Source organism: Drosophila tropicalis, unplaced genomic scaffold (genome assembly GCF_018151085.1).
Source record: "Drosophila tropicalis isolate 14030-0801.00 unplaced genomic scaffold, ASM1815108v1 contig_443, whole genome shotgun sequence".
Lineage (NCBI taxonomy): Eukaryota > Metazoa > Arthropoda > Insecta > Diptera > Drosophilidae > Drosophila > Drosophila tropicalis.
The window spans coordinates 2988398-3003242 of record NW_027172907.1 but is presented as its reverse complement, the minus strand read 5'-3'; the positions used below and the strand labels follow the sequence as shown (position 1 = coordinate 3003242).

General features: G+C 40.5%; 6 protein-coding genes across 6 annotated transcripts; 5 read left to right on the top strand and 1 right to left on the bottom strand.

Annotated features, from left to right (window-relative positions):
• Window positions 1-221: 221 nt before the first annotated feature.
• On the top strand, window positions 222-3437 carry Rabex-5 (Rabaptin-5-associated exchange factor for Rab5). The gene is made up of 4 exons (XM_068285852.1): window positions 222-1003; window positions 1065-1313; window positions 1390-1702; window positions 1806-3437. The coding sequence occupies exons 1-4, from the start codon at window positions 931-933 to the stop codon at window positions 3259-3261; spliced, it is 2091 nt and encodes a 696-aa protein (XP_068141953.1). The 5' UTR covers window positions 222-930; the 3' UTR covers window positions 3262-3437.
• Window positions 3438-3633: 196 nt separating this feature from the next.
• Window positions 3634-5834, top strand: MED19 (mediator complex subunit 19). The gene is made up of 3 exons (XM_068286176.1): window positions 3634-4314; window positions 4379-4493; window positions 4555-5834. The coding sequence occupies exons 1-3, from the start codon at window positions 3877-3879 to the stop codon at window positions 5028-5030; spliced, it is 1029 nt and encodes a 342-aa protein (XP_068142277.1). The 5' UTR covers window positions 3634-3876; the 3' UTR covers window positions 5031-5834.
• A 140-nt stretch (window positions 5835-5974) lies between these two features.
• LOC137574067 (glycerol-3-phosphate phosphatase) lies at window positions 5975-7762 on the top strand. Its single transcript, XM_068286177.1, has 2 exons — window positions 5975-6277; window positions 6705-7762. Exons 1-2 carry the CDS (start codon window positions 6175-6177, stop codon window positions 7556-7558), a joined length of 957 nt encoding a protein of 318 aa, XP_068142278.1. The 5' UTR covers window positions 5975-6174; the 3' UTR covers window positions 7559-7762.
• A 375-nt stretch (window positions 7763-8137) lies between these two features.
• Window positions 8138-8748, top strand: LOC137574022 (mitochondrial E3 ubiquitin protein ligase 1-like). The gene is made up of 2 exons (XM_068286127.1): window positions 8138-8173; window positions 8245-8748. Exons 1-2 carry the CDS (start codon window positions 8138-8140, stop codon window positions 8746-8748), a joined length of 540 nt encoding a protein of 179 aa, XP_068142228.1.
• A 348-nt stretch (window positions 8749-9096) lies between these two features.
• NUCB1 (Nucleobindin 1) lies at window positions 9097-11654 on the top strand. Its single transcript, XM_068286069.1, has 4 exons — window positions 9097-9236; window positions 9292-9601; window positions 9665-9871; window positions 9935-11654. Exons 2-4 carry the CDS (start codon window positions 9542-9544, stop codon window positions 11333-11335), a joined length of 1668 nt encoding a protein of 555 aa, XP_068142170.1. The 5' UTR covers window positions 9097-9236; window positions 9292-9541; the 3' UTR covers window positions 11336-11654.
• LOC137573964 (arylsulfatase I) lies at window positions 11512-13620 on the bottom strand. Its single transcript, XM_068286070.1, has 3 exons — window positions 13467-13620; window positions 11897-13285; window positions 11512-11838 (listed from the first exon to the last, which is right to left on the bottom strand). Exons 1-3 carry the CDS (start codon window positions 13519-13521, stop codon window positions 11798-11800), a joined length of 1485 nt encoding a protein of 494 aa, XP_068142171.1. The 5' UTR covers window positions 13522-13620; the 3' UTR covers window positions 11512-11797.
• Between the last annotated feature and the right edge of the window lie 1225 nt (window positions 13621-14845).

Here is a 14845-nt window from a genome sequence, read left to right as displayed (position 1 = left end):
TTTAATCTGAAAATTATTTATGTTGCAACTTGAATCGTTTATGTTATATTTATTTTTACCGAATAAAATGTACTAAAATTTAACTTCAGTAGTAACGGAAATTTACTGGTTTTTAAAATTTAATTCTTATCGATAGATATCGTCATCGACATGCCTATCGAAAATACTGAAAGTTTCGCAATTGTATTAAGAAATGTCATCGCGCTTTTTGTCATCACTATCGCAAATTGTTTTTCTGACCAACTCATACATTTCTGTTGGTTATTACATAGATCGTAATTAAAGCATACCGAAAATCATAGGAATTTGTACTCTGTGTTAACTTTTACAATTTAATATTGAGAACAACCAGAATAAGGTTATTTGTTTCTACTGTGCAAAACCAAAAAAAAACAACTTGCACCTTGGTGTCCCAGGGTGTTGTTTGTTTTGATTTTACAATATTAAGTATACGTAGAAGCTTGACCATCGATTAAACTAATCAGCCGTGCCAGTGGCCAAACTGCACCTTTCTAGGGCTCCCGGCAATGGGAACGAAACCTCCGGCCAACTGAAACAGAGGCATTAACTGGGGGGATGACCAAGCCCATAATATGAGCACATCACGTCACTGTAACACAATATACAAATACAAATATGTAATCTACAACAACTAGATGTTTCTTGTCTACAAACATTAAAGCGAATAACAAATACTCAAACTACATGAAATTACAGCAAATTAATAAGTTTGCACTAATTCGGAACTGCAGCGGTCAGACGAAAGTACACAAATTAATTTGTAAAATTGAGAAATCATAGAGAACAAATCAATATATATTATACTTCGTTTGAAACAATCAAAATTAATAAAAATGGCAACTAGCAGCAGACCACCATCGCTGCGCCTGGGGCAGCAAGATCTAAAGTGCCGATTGGGTTGTGGCTTCTATGGGACTCCCCCAGTGTGAGATGCTCTGTTCGAAATGTTTTCGCGAGCGTAATGATAAGCAGCGCAAGAAGCGTAAGTAGTATTATCGTGAAGCATTAAATTATGCATTTAGTTATGTTGTGGCTTTATACAGAGAAGGCTGGCGAAAGCCATGTAGCGGCCAGCAGCAGCAACAATATTGAGCGCAGGTCGCCTCAGCAACAACAACAGTTGTTGCAGCAGCAGCAGCATCATCATCATCATCATCATCAGACTTTGCCCAAGCCAAAGCCATTGGAAAAGGAAAAAGAGCCCGATCAATCATCATCGACCCTACCGCTGCAGAAGAAGAAATTCAATGTGCCATCTGTTTTACAGAAAACTCTCCAGGCTGGCCAGAAGAGTAAGATAATTGCAACATTCCAATTGTGGAGAGAATGGAGAATTCAGCATGTCCTTGTTTTTTGCTGTTTGTTTAGTTGCCCAACAGCGTGGCTATGTTCCCGATCCGACCGAAAGTCAATTCATATTGCAATTTCGACAGCTTCGCATTCCCGACGATGGCAAAAGGAAGCTCAAAAGCGATATACAGCGACTGGATAGCGATATACGAAAATACATGAACAACTATAGCAGCAAGAATGTTGATGAGTTGTCCGATCTTGTGCAGAATGCGTACACAAAAGTGGCGGATATTGTGCACAACGATCCTCGCTTCGAGATAGCTACTAATGAGGATCGAGATAGTGCCATAGACTTCTTCGAGAAAGTGGTCATGACTCAGAACCACAAGTGAGTCATAAGCATATTTAAAATCCCCTTGCCCAAACCCCGGCTTAGTGTGCTTTTTTCATTGTAATTTCTTTTTTATCAAAATGTTTCATATATATTTCAGATACCTCTTTAGTCCATATTTTACAACGGATGAGGAAAACGATGTGAAGGTCCAGAAGCGAATACGTCAATTGAGTTGGATAACGGCAAAGCATTTGGAATGCAACATAGATGAGGTGAATGCCGAGGCAAGGGATTTGGTATACAATGCCATTTCAGAACTAGTCGGCATCGATTCGTTCTATTCGCCTCAGGAGAAACTTCAGTGTACTGTACGTTGTTGTCGTCACATTTTCGAGCTACTAAAACGAGCCACCGGCGGGCCAGCCAGTGCAGATGATTTTCTACCCGCCCTAATCTTTGTGGTGCTCAAGGCAAATCCTGTGCGCTTGCATAGTAACATTAATTTTGTCACCCGCTTTACGAATGCATCGCGCGTAATGAGCGGAGAAGGTGGCTATTATTTCACCAATCTTTGCTCGGCCATTGCCTTTATAGAAAATTTAAACGGAGAAAGTTTGGGCATTACCAATGAAGAGTTCGATGCCTTCATGTCGGGACAACAGCCTTATAGTACTCCTTGGGAGAGCGCGCTGTTGGCCTGCGAGAGTCTTCATTTGATATCGGAGAATATGAAACGGATGGAGGTGTTGCAGAAAAGGAATACAGTGATCAGTACGGGCATTACGCAATTTGAAAAGGAATTGATCGAATTTCAAAACGAAGTAACCGAAAAAGTTGACACAGTAATGGCCAAAGCTCCGTTGAATTTGCTTCCCATTAAAACGCCATCCTATTTGATAAGCCAGGCGCGTACGCATCTAAATCCGGAAAATGCCGTAGCAGCCGTTGGCGGGCACTATCAGGCGAATCTTTTATCTAACTCCATTCAATCACCTCCCACAATAACAAATCACACGGACTCATCGGGCTTAGCCTTAAAGGACACCAGCATTGGCAGGCTGTCGCCACTGCCTCAACATCAACTGCACCAGCCGGCAGATCAGCTCTTTGCCTCACCCATATTTAATTACACACCATTTGATGCTGTGTCTTTGCTGGAGGAATCCTCTTCTGAGCCCGCCGATGTCCTATTGCTGGGATCCGAATTTCATGGTGGCCTTACAAATATCAACTATGATTTTGATCTATCCGATCAGAGTGCTGAAAATAGTACAGCAGATGAATCCAAATTAAATCTAGATGAGTTTGATCCTCTTCGGACAGCGGCGGCTCCGACTCTGACTTCAGCCTCTGTTATTGCTCCACAGACAGATCCCATTGCTGTTGGTGCTGCAGCAACTGCGTCTGAGCCGAGCTTACTAGATACCACAACAGATAGTTTGATCGACAGCGATTTGCCTGTTACAAATAATGTCCTTTTGCCTTCCCCACTAAAACCGGAGGTAAACTATCGTGGTTTCTCAAATTTTGATATTCCCAGCATATCCTGCAACACGGGAGAATTTAGTTCCCTGGAACCGACCAGCAAGCCGCTTCCAGACGGTGACCAATGAGTGACAAAAATTAATATTTCCCCATTACCCCTTATGTGAACTAGGATTTTGTAAATACAATTAATTTTTATAAAATAATTTGCACATAAACATATGTATTTGTTTGTACAATACCAAAGTAGTTTTGTAAGAGTGGACGCTCCATGAAATACATAAGTCGTCAGGTTTTAAACTAACAGTTACAAATTTAAATAGTGGGAACACAAAAAACACCGAGAACAGTTATTCAAACAAGTTTCGATATAATGTTCTTGGTTCCGTTTTCGATAGACAACAATCGAGTATGTCGAACTCTATAGACTATTCGATACCCTCATTGGTGGAAAAATCGAAAATCGAATCATTTATTGACAGTCGATGATGCTATCGAATAGTTTACCAACACTAATACAGTTGCGAAGTGGAAATAATTGATATTAATTGTAAAAAATTAAATAATAGCAACAAAATAGAGGAAAACAGACCACAACAAGAAAAAAAAAGATATTCACCTAACTTAACGCTTAAAACTAAGGGAAAAGCTGGTCTCGGACCTTCGAGGTCTCGGCCTAGCGTTGTGTTGGCGTTGTATGTGTGTGTGTGTGTGAAAGAAAGAGCGCCTCTGTCTCCTTCAAAATGATGAACAATTACGGCAACATAATGATGGATTCACCAAAGTCCTCACCTCATGGTGGTCGGTCACCTGTGGTGGCTCGACAGGATTCATCGGGCACATTGAAAACAACAATATCATTGGGCAAAACTCCCACAATAATTCACACTGGACCATTTTACTCTATGAAAGAGCCACCCGCCAAAGCGGATCTGACAGGGGATAAGGATCTCATGACCGAATATGGCTTACACCACACGCTGACCAAATTCAAGGAGAAAAAGTTTAAGGAATCATTAGCATCGTTCCTGCCCAATATCCCCGGAATCAATGACCTTATCACGCATCCTGTTGAGAATAGTACGCTGAGAAGTGTCATCGACAAACCACCCATAGGCGGTAAGGAGCTGATGCCATTAACTTCAATGCAGTTGGCAGGATTTCGTTTACATCCAGGGCCGGTAATTTAGTATTTTCCTTTATACGGGAGTGCTTTCAGATCGATAATCAAATTTTTTCCTATAGCTGCCAGAACAATATCGAACCACATATGCCACACCTGCAAGGAAACACAAAAACAAACATAAAAAGCACAAACACAAAGATGGCATTACCCCCGGACAAGAGTCAACGTTGCTGGGTGAGTGTTTCCTGTCAGTTTTTTTTGTATTAGTTGGTATCAATCCCTAAATCTTTTGCAGATTCCGCTGGACTGGAAACTTATGAAAAGAAGCACAAAAAGCAAAAACGCCACGAGGATGACAAAGAGCGAAAGAAACGCAAAAAGAAAAAGAAACGCAAAAAGAAGAATCAAAGCCCTGAACCTGGAGCTGGTCTCTTGCCTAGCGGCGCCACCGCTGGCTTGGGTGCAGTGAGTGGAGTTATGGGAGCCACAAGCTTAGGTGCCCTAAGTGCCGGACCTGGCTCTGGAGGACTCTCCAATCTCGGAGCCAGCATGGGCCCTGGCGTAGTGGGGTTAAATAATTTCCCCTCATCGTTACAAATGCAGCAGCAACAGATGCAACCAATGCAACAGCAACAGCAGCAAATGTCAAGTGGTGGCCTTTTAGGCTCCGTTTTGGGCACGAGTAGTGGTCCAGGCGGAGTTGGTGGAGGTGGCGGTGGTAGTGTAGGCAGTGGAGGCGGCGGTAATAGCTTACTAATGTCTCAGTTTTAGGCAAGATTAGGGAAATAGACTTGGCTCATTACCTCTCTCATTTAACTCAACTCTGCACCTCACCAAAATTTACAAGAAAGGTAGAATCACATCAGGCTCGTAATGAGATCGACGGGATCCAGAAGTATAGGGCATAACGCGCAGTCATTTTTATCCGAGCCCCGTGGACCCCAATGAGAACCTATCTATTTGTTCTCGGTATCTCAGGCATCAATCACATTTATTCACATATATAACAAAGTTACTTGGAATAAAAACCAAAAAACCATTTACAAAATGGTTTATAATGTTTTAGAAGTACCAAGCAAATTCAGATGAAAATCTCCTTTAGAAAAAATTACCATTTCTTTATTTGGAAACCACACAAAACAAATCCCCTCATTGCCACTGCACCTTAAATGCAATTTTTCTATCTATATTTTGTGTTTAGTTATTAATTTATCAGTTTTATATTACATATAAATTAGTTTCATTTTTTAAACACACATTTTATAGTTGGCTTAAAGAGATTTTAGTGAAAATCATATTCACAAGAACAATGTCCCAATCCTCTTTCTTTAACAATTAATAGACCTTGTATGCAATTTTTCTTTTCCATTTTCTATATAAACGTACAGAGTCAGAGTCAGTATTTAATTTTTTTGTTTTTTTTTTTTTTTTTTTTTATATATATGATTTGTTCTTCCAGCCAGCTGAGATTCAACAAAACGCGAAAGGAAAATATAGGATAAACCCAACTGTACTATAAGTAATTAATTTTTTAATAATTAAGCGCCTAATAAAAAACAAAAAATGCAAACAAAAGCCTTCAAAGCTTCAATAGTTTTGAACTTTGGCGCCGAACTGTCATTATAGCTTGTGCCTACTATCGGAAAATACCAAAAACGCCTTGCACAGCTGTTCAAGTTCTCAGGAAATGTATGTCTTCTCTCTCTCTCGCTCTCTCTATTACTCTAGCTCTGAATTCGACAGTAAATTAAACAAATTATTATCAGTGAAATGTTGTAACTAAATGGACATCAATATTAATAGTACGCAGCAGTTAACATTGGCATTGCAAATTATATAGTATCAGGAACAACAATACCAATAGTAACCCAATAATCAATACCTCCGACTACAAAAAATTCCAAAAAAAAACAGAATGTCAATTTACAAGCAAACTTGCACAAATCTTTTGGATCTTTCGGTGCCCCAAATTTCATCATGGCTATCTAGTTTTGATAGCGTCATCTCGGATTGTGATGGTAAGTTATATGTACATGATGTAATTGGGAAAAATTCAATTGATCAGCAGCTGTTTTTGTAGTTGTTGTTGACCTTTCTTCTTCATATGCTTTTCATTTGAGTGTGTGATTGTATCGCCTGTTAAGAGTGGGAAGGAGAAAGAGTCGCAACTTTCAATGTCAAAAAGGCCAGTCATGCGGCCTAGTCGACTGAATGAGTGTTCCCTACACATACACGCCCACACACACAAGACAATACACGCGTTCCCGAAATTGGAATTTGCGTAATATATTCAAATCTATATATGCTTATTAATGTAAATATGGACACATATATATGTATGTACATACATATGTATATTTATGTACATATCTAATACATACAACACAAACAAAAATACAGGATGTAAATTTCGAATTAATGTACAATCTCTATGTTGCATTCTAGGTGTCCTATGGATCTATGGTAAGGCTCTTAATGGAGCCGCGGATGTTATGAATCAATTAAAAGCCCAGGGCAAAAACATTTATTTTTGCACAAATAATTCAACAAAAACTCGTGCTGAGCTGTTAACCAAGGGCTTGGAGTTGGGTTTTCAAATAACCGAGGAGGGGATTATATCCACTGCCCATGCAACTGCCGCTTACCTGAAGCAACGCAATTTTGATAAACGAGTTTTTGTGATTGGAACTGAGGGTATCACGCAAGAACTTGATTTCGTGGGCATAAGGCATACTAAGGCTGGTCCGGATTATATGCAAGGAACGTTGGGAGAGTTTATGGCACAGCATTTAAAATTGGATACTGATATTGGAGCTGTTGTCGTGGGATTCGATGAGCATTTTAGTTTTCCGAAAATGACCAAAGCTGCCTCGTACCTGAGTGATCCGAATTGTTTGTTCATTGCCACAAACACGGATGAACGGTTTCCCATGCCAAATTTAGTTGTACCTGGAAGTGGAAGTTTCGTGCGAGCGATTGAAACTTGTGCGGAGCGGGCACCAATTGTGATTGGTAAGCCAAATCCGGCCATTTGCGAGTCCCTAATCAAACAGAAGAAAATAAATCCATCTCGGACTTTGATGATTGGTGATCGCGCCAATACGGATATATTACTAGGCTATAATTGTGGTTTCCAAACTCTGCTTGTTGGCTCTGGCATACATCAACTAAGCGATGTAGCGCAGTGGAAGAAAAGTTCAAATCCCGAGGATAAGAAATTAATACCCGATGTATATCTGCCCAGTCTGGGTGAACTGCTACCTGCGTTGGTCGAGAGTCAGTCCGGGGGATCTTATTAAAAATATCAGCTAAAAATTATCAACAAAAAGAAAAGAAAAACCATAAACCCATTGGAGGCTCTACTAGTACACTAAATAAAACAATAGACAGGGACTAATTTTTAAACGCCAAATTTAACTAAATTTTATAGTGCAATTTTCTCATTAACAAATGAAAAGATCATATTTAAATAAATTTACAAGTATTTTGTATTGTTGTCCATATGATTTATGTGTTTTAAATGTTTTAAATTCATTATATTATTTGAAAAGTATTTAATACTTGAATTATGCGTATAAATAGTTTTATTTCTTGTATAAAACTTCAATTGAAAAAATCTGGTTTCTAAAATTGTGTGTACACTAAATACACTTTTCAAAAAAAAATAATGGGTATATGATTTTTCGCCTAAAACAAATACATCTAGGCCCAGTGTGCAGTGTCAGTGTCAAACATAAAAACAAAAACTGGTCACATTGCGCTACATATGCAATACATTTGTAAATAATTCTGTACGAAATTGCAAATTATGGACGTTTTACACGAATCTTTGGCACTCGGTGTGGATTTACTAATCTTGGGATTATGTGTCCGGGAATATGTACATTGTAAAAAAAACCGCCAATGTGCTAAAGGTTAGTTCTGCCTGGATTTTCTTTCACAATTTATAATCTGAAACTAACGATTGTGTTTAATGCATTTCTAGTCGGCATCGCAATATAATATTGATGGCGATTTGAAAGGAATTGTGGAGAAGCAGCATGATAAAAAGGTTCCCTATGCGGTAATCTGTGGAACAGTGACATCGATTGAAGTGCCCTTGCACAGCACTTTGGTGCCCAGTGTCAGTGGTGTACTGCAAATTGTGAAGCTTCATGAACATCGAGTGACAAGGGGATTTGCCGGCTTCTGGACGGAACATCACAAACTGTTGCATCAGTCGACCAATGAGATGCCCTTCGAATTGCGCAATCAGTCATATGGCGTAGAGATTGTCGATGCATTGAGTGCTGCAGTCTTGGATGTGGATATGGTCTATGACAATTACGAACCATCAAAAATTACTAAATTCGATCAAGTATTTGGTTTCTTTTCGGGAGTGAGGCAACAAGGCCAAAAGACCACAGAGGAAGTGCTGCTGGTGGCTGGTGGCGACAAAGTCGGTATGGCTGGAGGCCACCACCTCCATATGCTCCAGCAAAGGGCATAAACAAGCAATTGCCATTACCTGAAACTGGAGCCCCACCCGATTGGGCTGGTGGTGGTGGCACAATTGGATATTGAAATTTCTCATGGATGGCCAATGGGGACTACTTGGCCATCAGGAGTGATGGCGGTATTAGGAATTGCGGGCACAGAAATCACTGATGCCGTCTTGTCCTGGCCACCTGTCGCTGAAGGCGTTCTCGGTCTTGAGCCTTCTGAGTGGCGGCAAGTGGTTACAATTGCATCGACTGGAGATAAAACAACTTTAAATGAAATTTAAAAAAGTGCACAAATTCAAATTCGATTTTCGATAGGTTTTGCTCCGAAATGTCGATATTCGATAGGCTTGCCCCGATAATGTCGATTAACCGATAAATTTTGTTCCGATATTGTCGAATAATCGATTGCTAAAATCGTTATCGATTCGTTTTCAATTTTTTACGGCGAATACTCATTTTTTACGGCCTCGAGCGAATTGAGAGAAAACATATGGTATGTTTTTTCATGTATTTATATTTTAATAGTTATAATAGTTAAAATCTTGAAGACAGGAGTACTGTAGTTTGAGAATATCGAGCACAACAAAAGTTAAAACTACAACAACAAGCTCGAGAGCTGTTCATACGCAAACACGGGTCCAAGGAGACGACGACCCAGAGCAAACAAAGCAGAACAAGTTCGATCAGCACAACAGACACGTCAGAATATTTAATAAATATTCTATTGTTTGTACAAGTGTTTCGATACTAAAATCAAAAGCCCACGCGACCGTCGGGTAACCAAGCACAGTTGCAATCATGAAGTTCTCCGGTCTGACAGTGTCTCCGCTGCTTGCCTTCCTGGTCACCATGTTGCTGGTTTGTTGATTTGGAATATTTGATGTTATTTGAAACTGAAACGTTGTCTATTTTCTATAATAGGTGCATCTGGCCACATCCTTGCCAGTAACCCAAAAGAAAAACGATGACAAGAAGCACGAGGGCGGGGAGGCCAGCAGTACACCAGCCACAGCTGATGTGGAAACTGCTCTGGAATACGAAAGGTATCTTAGGGAGGTGGTAGAGGCACTTGAAGCGGATCCTGAGTTTCGTAAGAAGTTAGACAAGGCACCTGAGGCAGATATACGTGTAAGTAACATTGGGAATCCCCTTCTGATGTATTTATGTAATCATGTCTTTCGGGGTTTACAGAGTGGCAAAATCGCCCAAGAACTGGATTATGTGAATCATCATGTACGTACTAAGCTAGACGAGATAAAGCGCCGTGAGCTCGAACGTCTTCGAGAATTGGCCAGTCAGACTTATGAGCTGAAAAATGATATTGACCGCAAGCATTTAAAGGTGCCTCAACATTTGGATCACGATAATGAGCACACATTTGAGATAGAAGATCTAAAGAAGTTGATTAGAAAGACTTCCGACGATTTGGCCGAAGCCGACCGCAAGCGACGTGGCGAATTTAAAGAATATGAAATGCAAAAAGAATTTGAACGAGAGGCCCAAAAGAAGGAAATGGATGAGGAGTCTCGCAAGAAGTTCGATGCTGAGATTCACGAAAAGGAGAAGAAACACAAGGAACACGAAAAACTCCATCATCCTGGAAATAAGGCTCAGTTGGAAGAGGTTTGGGAGAAACAAGATCATATGGACAAAAACGATTTTGATCCCAAATCCTTTTTCTCCATCCATGACGTAGACAGCAATGGCTACTGGGATGAAGCGGAGGTAAAGGCATTGTTCGTAAAGGAATTAGACAAAGTCTATAATAGCAATCTGCCGGAGGATGATATGCGCGAACGTGCAGAGGAAATGGAACGTATGCGTGAACATTATTTCCAAGAGACAGATAGCAACCATGACGGCTTAATCAGCATTGAAGAGTTTATGCAGCAGACCACCAAGGAGGACTTCCAGAAAGATCCTGAATGGGAGACAATTGACCAACAGCCACAGTATACACACGATGAATATTTGGAATATGAACGTCGTCGTCAAGAAGAAGTGCAGCGATTGATTGCCGAAGGTCATCTGCCGCCCCATCCTAATATGCCACAGGGCTATTATGCTGCAGTTCCTCCAGCACCATATCAGCAAGCTCCCCATCCATCTGGCCAGCAGTTGCACTATCAGCAACCTGATCAATTGCATTTGCAACAGCAGCAACAATATGCACAACAGCAACAACAATACCAGCAACATCCGTACGGACAACAGCAGCCTGTGCAACTGCATCCCAATCAAGTGTATCAGACAGTGGGACAACAGCAGCCAGTTTATCAGCAACAGCAGCCCGTCTATCAACAGCCGCAACAACCAAATGTACAGCAACAACAGCAGCCTGTCTATCAGCAACCACAAGCCGCACAGCAGCACGTTAACAATCAGAGTCCTCCGCCAATTCAAAATTCGCAAGTGCCCATACAACAACAACAACAGCAGCAGCAGCAACAACAACAACCTGTGCAACAGCAGCAACAACAACCTGTGCAACAGCAGCAACCGCAACAGCAACAACAACAACAGCAGCAACCGCTGCAACAGCAGCAACAACAAACGGTTCAACAGCAATCATCACAAGCACCACAACACTAGGAACATTCCATTGTTCATTTCAACGATCTTTTCTAAATTCCATACGAAAAATAGTTAATAATTTTTTGTAATCGAACGGAGACCAACTCACAGATGTAACAAGGAAAACATTTGCATTTGCATTCTCTTTCCATTTCAAGCAAATCTCTCTTTTTTATATAAAACAACATTTATTTCTTTTTCTCATCTCTGTTTTCTCTCCAGCATTTATTCTAAGTTTTTTTTTAACGCATATTTTATGTACATAATAAATTAATATGAATTTATATACGCGATTAAAGAAAGTCAAATAAATGTTTAAGTGCAGAAGACAATGCAATCGTCATGTAACTACTAACAATTAAACATTTGTAAGGTGATTTACAGATGTACATAAATAACATTTGTCCTATACTTATATAATTTGATGATATCATAACAATTTATCTTAATGTTTGATGTAAATAGAATCCTTTTAGGGAGTTACTCACAGGGCAGTCCATGATAATCACATTCCAGAGGCACTGCAATTGTAAATAGCATCAAAGAATTGTAAATTTAATAGTTCTTTCGATCACTTACCTCTTCCAGGTTGCTTAACTAGAAAGTTATCCCATGTACACTCGTGAAGACTTGGATCTGATTGTCTCATACTTGGACGATTCCCAGGTGGCAGGGCGCTCAAACGAAACTCTTGTATACGTTTCCGCAATGCCTTTACCACATTCTCATGCTGTTTGGAATAGATTAAATTGTTTTGCTCACACGGATCGACGGCTATGTCATAGAGACATTCCTCCACCAGGGGATTACAGCCATGCTGAAGATTACCACATCGCACAGATGCTGAATGCCTTAGTGAGGAAATCTTTTGCTGGCCAAGTCGCTGCAAATCGAAGCGTGCCAACGCCCGGGATACTGGGGAGTTGCGAACTTCCACCACATAACGACTATTCCTAGGATCGAGATCATCCAATTCACGGTATGTCAGTACTTGATCATATATACCCGCTGCAGTGGTACCATTTATATATTTCCAATGACCCAAGAGCATTGAACTCACATGCCAAACGTCGTCCAGGACATGAAGAATTTCCCGTGGCACATGAGCTGCATCTTTGGAGCCTGCCAGCTGGGGCCACAAATCAAGGCCATCGAGCTGCATAGCGGATTCTGGCAAATCTATGCCAGCAGCATGGGCCAAGGTGGGCAACCAATCGGCCACATAGATGGGCTGAGTGAATTTATTACCACGTGCCTGCAGCTGGGTACTCCAAATGGCACCCGCCACCCGTATGCCACCCTCCCAGGGTGTATTCTTTTGTCCACGTAGCGGCCAGTTGGATCCCGTATTAGCAAATTGACCCACCGATGGTGCTCCATTGTCCGAATAGAAGATAACAATACTATTATCCAGTCGTTCCGTTTGAGCCAATGTAGTGATTATTCTGCCAACACTTTGATCCAATTTTGCCACCATGGCTGCGTATTTTCTACGTCTAGGATCTTTGATATATGCAAATTTCCTAATCTCTTCTTCGGGCGCCTGCAATGGCTCATTGTCGTTGGCTGTATGAGTGGCCAAATGGCTGAGCATTAGAAAGAATGTTTCATTAGCAGCGGCCTTCTCTCTGATAACATGTTCCGCCTCCTGTGTAAGTAAATCTGTGATATATACACCGCGACTTTGACATTCCAAGTCCATGTTTCTACGAAAATCATAGCCCATGCTGTAGTTGGCCACCGGCATTTGGGAACGTCTCTGATAGTAATCGATATAAGCGCCCCAATAGCCATAATGGTAGTCAAAACCACGCCTAGTAGGCGTATATTCTGGACTCGCGAAACCTAAATGCCATTTACCAATCAAATTGGTCGAATAACCCGCCTTCTTAAAGATCTCTGGCATCAGTGTGGCGTTCAAAGTGAGCCCCCACGGCTCCTCGTTGCTGATCACAAAATGCTGTGTGCCTGTGAAGTAAATTGAAAACATAAATCTTTCACACATTTCTCCCACCCTTTCATCTCGAGAGATTTCGAATGAAACGTTACAAACAAATTATGCCATTTCGTTTTAAGTGACATAATACAAATGTATGTTATGTTAAGATCTGATCAGCCCTCTGTAGGGCTTTTATTTTTGACCACTTACCTGTATGCGCCGGATACCGGCCGCTTAGAAGTGCTCCTCTTGATGGTGTACACATTGCCGGTGCATATAAATTATCCAAAATACGTCCATGATAGGCAAGAGCATCGATATTGGGTGTAAGAAATTCACGTCCGCCACGAAAGCTGACATCGTCGAAACCTAATATACATATATATATATATATATGTATATGTAATATATTTGTATTTAAATTTATTAAAATTTATTTTCAGCCAAAAGGCGAGGGAGAAACTTGTTTTTCTTTTAACAAACCATATCATCGGCCAAAATGATGATGATATTGGGTCGGTTGGTTGTTGTTGCCTTAACCCTGCAGCAAGTGGTGACCAAAAGTAGGAGGAGTATTGCTGATAACACACTCATATCGCCCATTATATATATACATATATTACGTATTGTCAACGTTGCGTTAAGAGTGACAGTTCCCAAGCAACTGATTATGTGAGTTTGAATATTACTCTAAATTTCAATTTGTATTTTCAACTGAATCACTGTCTCAAAGTCGGTCGCAGTCGCCGTCTCAGTCTCAGTGTCAGTCTTAGTTGCTGACCCTGATTTCGGACAAAAACCGAAGCGCTGGAGCTTACATCGTCAATAATATTAACAAACATTCACATCAGCAGCAGCAGTAACAACAACAATCGCAAATGCCTCTCATGTCTAATTAACATATTTGGGATTGTGACAAATTGAGAGAGAAAGAGACACACAGTTAAGTCCTCTCTACAAATTAAAAATGTTGCCATCGATTTTCAATCTAAATTCATGCGTGCAATTTAAATATGTAAGGTTTTTTTTTTGTCACCTAGCAGCGGTGGATGTGCATCATGATTTTTTTTTTTTCGAAAATTGGCAACATTTTAGTTTTTGAGGTATGAATGCAAACTTTAAGATTTCTTTCTGATGCGAATTGAAAAATATGCACTTAATTTAGCTACCAGGCGGCTTTTTTAAATTTGGCGGGCAACTAAATTTGAAGTCTTAACGAAAAAAATCGCCCTCGATCACATGTGAAACACCAGGCCAACAGAATTACTTAGTAGGTGGCTGGTGTAAAATTTTTATTAAATGTGTAACGGACTTTTGGGCATTTGAATTTTTGAATTTAACCGCCGGGCGGCTTTTTTTGAATTTGGCGGGCAACGAAATTCGAAGTTTTACTGACGAAAATCGCCCTCGATCACATGTGAAACACCAGGCCAACAGAATTACCTAGTAGGTGGCTGGTGTAAAATTTTTATTAAATGTGTAACGGACTTTTGGGCATTTGAAATTTTAAATTTAACAGCCAGGCGGGTTTTTTGAATTTGGCGGGCAACGAAATTCGAAGTTTTAATGGCGAAAATCGCCCTCGATCC

Coding starts and splice junctions, on each gene's coding strand:
- MED19 (XM_068286176.1), top strand. CDS start 3,877: ATGATGAACAATTACGGCAACATAATGATGGATTCACCAAAGTCCTCA. Junction 4,315..4,378: donor TTCGTTTACATCCAGGGCCG/GTAATTTAGTAT, acceptor TTTTTCCTATAG/CTGCCAGAACAATATCGAAC. Junction 4,494..4,554: donor ACAAGAGTCAACGTTGCTGG/GTGAGTGTTTCC, acceptor AATCTTTTGCAG/ATTCCGCTGGACTGGAAACT.
- Rabex-5 (XM_068285852.1), top strand. CDS start 931: ATGGGACTCCCCCAGTGTGAGATGCTCTGTTCGAAATGTTTTCGCGAG. Junction 1,314..1,389: donor TCTCCAGGCTGGCCAGAAGA/GTAAGATAATTG, acceptor CTGTTTGTTTAG/TTGCCCAACAGCGTGGCTAT. Junction 1,703..1,805: donor GTCATGACTCAGAACCACAA/GTGAGTCATAAG, acceptor TATATATTTCAG/ATACCTCTTTAGTCCATATT.
- LOC137573964 (XM_068286070.1), bottom strand. CDS start 13,521: ATGTGTACACCATCAAGAGGAGCACTTCTAAGCGGCCGGTATCCGGCG. Junction 13,286..13,466: donor CCGGTATCCGGCGCATACAG/GTAAGTGGTCAA, acceptor TTTACTTCACAG/GCACACAGCATTTTGTGATC. Junction 11,839..11,896: donor AGTTAAGCAACCTGGAAGAG/GTAAGTGATCGA, acceptor TTACAATTGCAG/TGCCTCTGGAATGTGATTAT.
- LOC137574022 (XM_068286127.1), top strand. CDS start 8,138: ATGTACATTGTAAAAAAAACCGCCAATGTGCTAAAG. Junction 8,174..8,244: donor AAACCGCCAATGTGCTAAAG/GTTAGTTCTGCC, acceptor ATGCATTTCTAG/TCGGCATCGCAATATAATAT.
- LOC137574067 (XM_068286177.1), top strand. CDS start 6,175: ATGTCAATTTACAAGCAAACTTGCACAAATCTTTTGGATCTTTCGGTG. Junction 6,278..6,704: donor CGTCATCTCGGATTGTGATG/GTAAGTTATATG, acceptor GTTGCATTCTAG/GTGTCCTATGGATCTATGGT.
- NUCB1 (XM_068286069.1), top strand. CDS start 9,542: ATGAAGTTCTCCGGTCTGACAGTGTCTCCGCTGCTTGCCTTCCTGGTC. Junction 9,602..9,664: donor TCCTGGTCACCATGTTGCTG/GTTTGTTGATTT, acceptor TTTCTATAATAG/GTGCATCTGGCCACATCCTT. Junction 9,872..9,934: donor CACCTGAGGCAGATATACGT/GTAAGTAACATT, acceptor CGGGGTTTACAG/AGTGGCAAAATCGCCCAAGA.